This window comes from Clupea harengus, chromosome 2 (genome assembly GCF_900700415.2).
Source record: "Clupea harengus chromosome 2, Ch_v2.0.2, whole genome shotgun sequence".
Lineage (NCBI taxonomy): Eukaryota > Metazoa > Chordata > Actinopteri > Clupeiformes > Clupeidae > Clupea > Clupea harengus.
In genome coordinates this window covers 3728553-3737968 of record NC_045153.1, presented here as the reverse complement: position 1 = coordinate 3737968, position 9416 = coordinate 3728553, and the positions used below count along the sequence as shown (strand labels likewise).

Genomic DNA, 9416 nt, shown 5'->3' with positions numbered 1-9416 from the left:
GCTGTGAGCTTGACCAATCAGCTCCCTGCTCCTCCAGATCCCTCCCTCTGACTCTCCTTTCCTGAAGGAGGAGGTGAAGCTCAGTGAAGGGCGGCTGCTGTGCTCTACGTCACAAAACTGCTCGAGCAGGTCAGGTGAGAATCAAATGAAAAACATTCAATCTGCAGACAGAGGGAGAGAGGGGGCGGGGTTGTGTGGAGAGTGTGAGAGAGAAGGTGGGAGGAGCCAACACTGGTTATGAGGAAGTGAAGCTCAGTGACAGACGGCAGCTTTGTTCCACGTTACACCACTACAAATGTTCTAGCAGGTGAGAATCTACTTTAAAAACACTCAAACTGGACAAACTTGAATTCATAAAGACGTTGGAGAGGTTGCCATGCTTGCATACATCAGTTAAAACAACAAGAGGACTCAGAAACTGACTGGATTTTTCAAACTCCTAAAAGTGAAAGTAAAGTTTGGGGGACAAGTTACAACGAGAGGAAAGCTTGAAACAGATTTATATTTACTCTTGGAAAATGGCTTCAAAATTAGAGGAGGATTTATCCTGTCCTGTGTGCACTGACATCTTCAAGGACCCAGTTCTTCTGTCATGTAGTCACAGCTTCTGTAAAGCCTGTCTGCAGCAGTTCTGGGAAACCAAAGGATCCAGAGAATGTCCAGTCTGCAGGAGGAGGTCATCAAAGGCGAAGCCACCAATCAACCGTGCATTAAAAAACCTGTGTGAGACATTTTTACAGGAGAGAGTTCAGAGTGGAGCACTCTGTAGTCTCCATGGCGACAAACTCAAGCTGTTTTGTCATGACGATCAGCAGCTTGTGTGTTACTCGTGTCGAGACTCAAAACTACATAAGAATCACAACTTCAGTCCCATTGCTGAAGCAGCAGTTGACCGTAAGGTAAGTTTCATAAAAGATAATGAAAAATATTTTATATAGATTTTATATTCATATGGGATAATTAACAACAAGCTACAGCCCAATATTTAGTCCATTATTAAAAGCAATGATTTGCTAATCAATTTTTTTTTTAAATCCCTGTAGTTGCTGTTATTACTGTAACTCAACACTAGTTGGCAGCACTATCATTTCACTCCTTTGCACCCTCAAGAAGGCATCCAAATGTGTTCACAAAACATCCAACTTAAATGTATCTATTTGTTGCTTTAGTGGTGGCAATCCATGTTCTACCAAAGTCATATTTAACAATCTGACTCAGTATTGCTGTAGTCAAGAGGCTCACTGACATGTGAGACTTGGTTTGTCTTTTTTATTTTCACATTCAGGACTTTTCATAAATATGCCAGCAAATGTTGGAATAGTCACCAAGACATCTGAGGGCGACAAAAAATGCTTTGTATGTGAAATACTGCTGTATTATTCTCTCTCTCTCTCTCCCCCCCCCCCCCTCTCTCCTTCTCTCTTCCAGGAGGAGCTCAATGTCAAACTGGATCCCTTGAAAAAAAAGCTAAAGGCTTTCGAAAAAGTAAAACTCACCTATGATAAAACAGCAAAGCACATTAAGGTGAGAGTCAGGATTCAAGTATGAATAGAATATCTACAGACATTGGAAGAAGCTTTTATGAAGTGTGTTAATCAAGAGGAATTCCCTAGTAGACACTTTCTCTGTTATTGACCTTATTCCAGACTCAGGCCCAGCACACAGAGAAGATGATCAAGGAAGAGTTTGAGAAGCTTCACCAGTTTCTACGAGATGAAGAGGTAGCCAGGATAGCTGCACTGAGGGAGGAAGAGGAGCAGAAGAGTCAGATGATGGAGGAGAAGATTGAGAAGATGAGCAGAGAGATCTCATCTCTTTCAGACACAATCAGAGCCATAGAAGAGAAGGTGGGAGCTGATGACATCACATTTCTACAAGTAAGAACCATATACTGTCCATAGTGTGTGTGTGTGTGTGTGTGTGTGTATGTGTGTGTGTCTCTCTGTGTGTGTGTGTGTGTCTGTGTTAGGTGCAAATTCCCCCTAGTTACCTCAGGACTCCGGAGCTGCATATACAGGGGCGGTTTTAGGCACGGGCGAACCGGGCAGCCGCCCGGGGCGGCACTTTTTTATAAGACGTGGGGGGCGGCAGGAGCACTTAAAAAAAAAATCATCTGGGCCGCGAAGCGGTTTTCTATTATCTATCATATCACTGTGTGTGGAATTGGCAAATTGGCGCCCCCTGCAGCTGCAGGTGCCTCTGCTCGCTAAGAAGGTGCCGTGGACAGATCCTGCGTGAGAAGGGAGAAGGGGGAAGGGGAGGGGGCGCGGGCGACAGTTCACCTTTGGGTCTCCCAAATGGAACGGAAAAGGGGGGGGATCCACTGTACAGCAGTCACACCTCGACTTTCTTCCAAATAACGCACATTCATAACATTATAATTACAGGCCTATAATTCCTGCACGTTTTCGTTTTTCTGAATTGTGTGAAATGGCTAATACAAATAGGTAATACAGAACGATTATGTGGTCACCAAGGGCAAGGTGAATTGGTGGAAGGAGACCACTGACTGCTTCAACTTATCCAACTGGTGAAGGTAGTAGTTAGCAGAGTATAGATAGATAGATAGAAAGATAGATACTTTATTTATCCCGAGGGAAATTGAATACATCTTTTACAGAGTAGTCTATTACATTATCAAGATAACTATTGAAGGATTCTCAATTGGACAAGGTAAAAATGTGTTTTCAGTCAAGTGTAAATTAACCTAAATTCTTATTAAGGCAACCAGCTAATGTTGTGCACCAACAGAATTGTTTGCTAGCTAGCGTCAGCTAGCTGATTTGACCATAGGGTATGAACATCATTCATCTGACACTAGGCTAAAGTGTTAGCGAAATCCCGCTAGCCACAACTAACAGAATATAACAACATACAGAGTACTAGTATAATCTTAATAATGAACAGGTCGATAGCTAGCTGGTTAGACCATAGATTTCCTATTGACACAACTATACTAGCAAGCGTTAGCGAAATCCCGTTAGCCACGATTAGCTAACTCAACCAACCATAATGCATGTTGAGTGCTTGCACAACCTAACTTGCAGAGAGCTGGTTAGCTGACATTAATGTACATGATGTTCTCTTAAGTGTGTTATTCAAATGTTCTATTGAAGGATTTGTGCAATTGATACATTTAAGTTTGTCTTTCAGTTATATTGTTATAATAAAAAATAAATACGATTAATTTTTTCGGGGGGGGGGGGGGGGGGGCGCTCAGAGGGGGTCTCGCCTGGGGCGTAATTCCATGTAGAACCGCCACTGTGCATATAAGTATATTTATTAGACAAACAACAATTGCAATTGGGCTCACTCCCAGCACAAGGCTGAGGCAAGGATGGAAGTTTTGCACAAGGTCGGGAAGAAGCACAGTTCGACCCTTTTTATCACCTCTGGTCTAAACATGCTCTTGTACATATGCAGACTAAGTGGCACCTAATAATCTAAGTAAGACACACACAGAAACACAGAAAAGCCATGTTCCTGCTTACATAAGCATATGATTCATTGTCAGCAGGGATAATCACGTGGTGGGTGGTAGAGGAGAGTAGGTTTGTCAGGGGACACAGGGTGTGTGTGTGTGTGTGTGTGTGTGTGTGTTTTGTTCAAAAAGCATGGGCAGCTCAACCACTGATGGGTCCATGAGTAAATAAAGGTTTATTATGAGACATTTTCATACCAATCACGTTAAATACATTTATCCTTTATCATTTCACAGAACTACAAGAGCACAGTGGAAAGGTGAGTGATCTGCCTCCTGTCTCTCTCTTCTCTGTGGTTCTGAACCCAAACCCACAGCAGCACTGACTCCTGAATGCTATTCCAGAGCCCAGTGCACACTGCAGGATCCAGAGAGGGTTTCAGGAGCTCTGATCAATGTGGCAAAACACCTGGGCAACCTGAAGTTCAGAGTCTGGGAGAAGATGCAGGAGATTGTCCAATACAGTGAGTACTGACGGAAACACACACACACACACACACACACACACACACACACACACACACACACACACACACACACAGAGAGAGAGAGAGAAGGGGGCATACATTGATTTTACATGATCAATGCATAGTAAAATGGATGATACACTACTGTTCAGTTTCATTGAAAGCACATTTGACACACACATGCATGCAAACATTTCAACACATTTAAAATATAGAGAACACCCACTTTGAAATACATGCCACAGAGAAATTAACACACACCTACACACTGCCACACACACTTTCACTGAGAGAGTGTTTCCATACTTTAACACTGGCATCTTTCCTCTGAGGATCTTACCAGTGAAGCCTGAGTGACAGCAGAGCTCCCCTACTAGAGGCCCAGCAGATAAACACACACACACTCACAAACACACACACACTCACATACACACACACATACACACACACACACACATGCACACACACACACACACACACATATAAACACACACACACACACACACACACATATAAACACACACACACCTCTCCTACTACAGCTCATAGCGTCTCTGCTTCTTCTCTCATAAGAGCATACACACACACACACACACACACACACACACACACACACACACACACACACACACACACACACACACACACACACACACACACACACACACACAAGACTAAGACTGGGTCTCGAAATATATGGTATAAAATTAATACTAACTACTAGTGCTGTCAAACGATTAAAATATTTAATCGTGATTAATCTCATTTATGTCATAGTTAACTCAAAATTAATCGCGATTAATCGCAAATTTTTATCTATTCTAAATGTCCCTTCGTTTATAAATTTTTTCCATCATTTTATTTTTATTTTAATGCCCTTATCAACATGGAAAAGTTGATTGGCTTGCTTTATGCAAATGTTTTATTTTATTGAAAATCAATATTGCCAAACAGGGCGGTACAAAATAATATTATAAAGTGCACATTTCAGGTAAACAAGGACTCAGCCTATAGTGCAGTTAAACCATGGCTTAATAGTTAATTTTTTTCAAGTTTGCTGGGAACATAGCAGTTAGGCCTCTTATTTCAGAAACAATGAACCGTAACAGTTAGTTTACCAATAAAAGGTAAGCCTACTACTTCTTTGCTTTCAGCCAGCTGCCTGTTGACATTTTCAGACAACAGTGAAGCTCGCTTCTTTTGCACAACACAACTTTTAAAAGTAAACTTTCCATTCAGAAGCTTTTTATCATCCATTTTGCCGTATCACGCTCACCATTCACTCAAACCGTAACGTTCGCCTACTACACAGTTTGCGAGGCCAAAAAGAATGTTTATCTAAAAAAAAAAAATAATAAAAAAAAATTCGCGTTAATCTCGCGATAAAAAAATTAACGGCGTTAAAATGGGTTTGCGTTAACGCCGTTAATAACGCATTAAACTGACAGCACTACTAACTACACACACACACACACATCTCCCCTACTAAAGCTCATACGTCTCTGCTTCTTATCTCATAAGACCATACACACACACGGTAACCAATACACACACACGGACACACATACACACACACACACACACATGCACATATGCACACACACACACACACACACACACACACACACACACACACACACACACACACACACACACATACACACACACACACACACACACACACACACACACATACACACACATACACACACACATACACAACACCCCATATGCATCTCAAACATCCCTTTGTGACCATGTCTGCCCAGGCCCCCCCAGCAGTGGATAATACACAGACACAACCACCAATAACAGCTATGTTAACTGATGTCAAAAACACCATACACACACAACCACCCGACTGCCAAGCAGATTACAGAAACTTTGGGTGAAATGATTTGCCAGGACCTCTTGCCCAACTCAATTGTTGAAAACACGGGTTTCCGTAAGCTCCTAACTGTCACTGCACCATGCTACAGGGTATCCTCACGCATGCATTTTTCACGTACAGTTGGACCAAACCTGTACTGTGATGTTAAAGCAAAGGTGAGGAAATCCCTGTTCAGCATGGAGGGTGATGTGGTTAACTGTACCACAGACATTTGGACAAGCTTTGGGGTTCAGACAGTTCATGAAACTTAGATTAGTTAAAAATAAAAACAAGAGAGAGAGAGATGAAAAGCACAGTATGAGGAAGTGAAAATGTATTTCATATTTAAAAACATAATAAATGAATAGAATGAATCAGTTTGATGCTTTGAAAACACACCAATTGCCTTACCAATGAATATTAGGCTAAATATTAGGCTAGATAATACAACATGTGCCTGATTTAACATGACTTCTGACATAAGCCACACCCACTTCTGGCTTCTATCTGATTCCAGACCCAAAGACAGATCATTGTGTTGATTTAACAGATACAAATACAGATAATGACCTCTTTCAACCTAAACCATTTGTGTTTCTCACTCGAAAGCTCCTGTGACTCTGGATCCCAACACTGCACACCCAACTCTCATTCTGTCTGAGGATCTGACCAGTGTGAGACTCAGTGATGAGAGACAGCAGCTTCCTGATAACCCAGAGAGATTTGATAAGTGGGCTGACATCGTGGGCTCTGAGGGCTTTAACTCAGGGACTCACTGCTGGGATGTGGAGGTTGGAGAGAACACATTGTGGCATGTGGGTGTGGTGAAAGAGTCTCTCCAGAGGAAGGGAGACTGTACCTCCATGAGTGGGCAGTGGTTTATGGTTCATAAAGTTGGTAAATATGGAGCATGGTCTCCACCACAGCCCCTCACTCTCCTCACAGTGAAGCAGAAACTCCTGAGGATCAGAGTGCAGCTGGACTGGGACAGAGGAGAGCTGTCATTCTCTGACCCTGATAATAACACACACCTACACACTCTCACACACACTTTCACTGAGAGAGTGTTTCCATACTTTAATGTTGCCTGTAAACTCTCTCCTCTGAGGATGTTTCCAGTGCGAGCTTCAGTGAAAGTAGAGCAGCACAGCAAGAGATGATGTCACTGCTTTAATGGGCTTTAATCCATTGTGTGATTTTAGTGAATGAGAGCTTTGAATGATACAAGGGATATGGAGTTGTAAGAAAAAAATGGGATGTTTCAGGAATGTTTCTTGTGTTTGATGCAGCAATCTGGCTTTATTTCAGTAAAGAGCTGTAACAAAGCACATGAATATACTCAGGATTCAGCAGTGTAGGTCTGAACAACAAGCATCTCAAATTGGAGCCATATACTACTGTTTAACCCTCATGTAGTGTTCGCAACATGGTTACAGAATAGACCTGCCTGACAGAAATGTTAATAATGCTTTTTGCAAACATTTGATTTTAATTTATTTTGGTTTACACTGTATGGCAGGATGTGAATCTTTGGATTATAAAAACACAGATGGCCTTCTGCTACTTGTAATTAGTCATTAGGTGTTGTGTGATTATACTTCTACCAACATTCCAGAACTGCATTGTTCCATTTGGTTGACTTTCCCACCCTCCTGCTGGTGTCCTTATCTCTATCCTCTGTCTCTGGTTTTCTCCCTGTGCTTTTCCATGTCAGGGTTAAACTAGAGACAGGAAAATGCATTTAAGAGTACTAAGGGCCTCATTTACTGACAGGATTGCGCCCATTTTAGGCGTAAAATAGCGGGTAAAGACATAAAACTGTATTTACAAAGGCGGCGCACTTGAGTGAAAGTGCAGATTAGCGCTGCTGGGAGGGTATAAGGGAAAGTGGGTGTTCGTTGCAAAGAGATGGGAGGAGATGCGTAAAGTGCGCCTAATTATGTATTAGTAACGAAACAAGAGGTGTTTTAGCATGACATATCAGCTGCTAAGTGAAAACGATGTGCCTGCGAGTAATTTAAAAAATACGAACATCATAAATGTTATTTTTTATATTTGATATATCATTTGATACAGGCATATGCAAAATTGTCCCCCCAGCTAGCTGTTCGGCCACTTCTTACCCAGAATCGCCGCAGATTGTATGGTTTAAATCGTATTTTCACCCATAGTTCAAGCACACCGAGTACAGTGCTCGCCTTCTGCGTAGGAGTAACGCGTATCTATTCAGAAAAAGTACTTGAATTCGAAGTACACTAACTAAACTAAGTAATTTGTAGAGACAGAGCAGCATGTTCATTTCACCTTCTATGTATATTTTGACGTTATAGCCTCTCGAGCGCAAGCTACCCCCAGTGCCATGGCAACCAAACGTCTGAAAACTTCAGTTTCCCCTGTCCACACTACAAGTCCAGTTTTCAAATGTATCCACCTAGGGCAGCATTTTTGAAAAGCATGGTTTTCAGTGTTGGAATACGCCGTTTTAAAGTAAGGGGTGTTGTGTATTCCTACCAGACTATTTACGGGATGCTATGGAGCAGTTAACCTGGCTATTAACTATCCTAGCTATCTCTAGCTTAGGGAACCATCTTAACAGTTTGCAGTTGCTTGTGTGTGATTAACTCATGTTAATATGTGTGAATATGAACTTGTGAACATAACTCGTTAATATAAAGCTGCACAGGCACCCTGAGGGGTAATCATAGCAACCCAGAAACTAAATGTTCTTTGAAAAGTTTAATTTCCCAAAATCAGCTCTCCAATAAAAGACAGTCTTGAATTCAAAGTGATCACAACTTTTAGTGTGGACGGAAAGGCTAAACGGAGAAATATTTATGAGTTTCTATATTTACCCGGGTTAGTTTGCTGTAACCTCGTGAACCAAAAGCTCTAATTCTAATTTGAACTCATCATCCAGCGTGCTAATAACACTAATGGGTGGGGTTAGGCGCTGATGACACGACGAGGTTCTAGTTTGATAAATACGATGCAAAATACCGTCCGCTATATGCGGTTTGGCAAAGGCACTGATTGCGCTGCGGTCGCAATGTTAGTAAATTAGAAGATGATTTCTTTGTCATGTTTGGGTTCATTTGAATGGTCTCAGTCTGAATGGTGGAGTGGTCTCCGTCCTGCAGCTGCATTGATTAGGCTTAACATGATTTTCAGAAACATGAGATTTCTGGTCTCTGTGGGTTATAGGTAACCCCCCTTCTTGGATGAGAACCCCATCTATTTGTCTGTTATAATGTGTGATCCTTATCATAAACACCACTGTCCATGTGATTAATTATTATACAAGATGAAGGACTAAATTAAATGGGTATTTAAGGGGAAGATGGCCAAGGGACTTGGAGTATTCTGTAGCCTCCCGCACTCTATGTGTGTAGTCATCATCTTCTGAGCAGTCAGGTATGTTGATATTCTCTGAATGTTTGGATGTTTCATATGTTTTCTCTTATATTTGTAACTTTATATGATTTACTTTAGACTCGTTTGAATATGTAACTGTATTAATAACTTGTACCTGACAAATAAATTGTAAAACTCTGACATTCTGTGGCCTCTCAATACATTCTTAACTAGAGAAGAATTCCTA

General features: G+C 41.5%; 1 protein-coding gene across 1 annotated transcript; it reads left to right on the top strand.

Annotated features, from left to right (window-relative positions):
• The first annotated feature begins 489 nt into the window (after window positions 1-489).
• LOC116223432 (zinc-binding protein A33-like) lies at window positions 490-7199 on the top strand. Its single transcript, XM_031580056.2, has 5 exons — window positions 490-899; window positions 1429-1530; window positions 1653-1877; window positions 3852-3945; window positions 6428-7199. The coding sequence occupies exons 1-5, from the start codon at window positions 519-521 to the stop codon at window positions 6976-6978; spliced, it is 1353 nt and encodes a 450-aa protein (XP_031435916.1). The 5' UTR covers window positions 490-518; the 3' UTR covers window positions 6979-7199.
• The last annotated feature ends 2217 nt before the right edge of the window (window positions 7200-9416 follow it).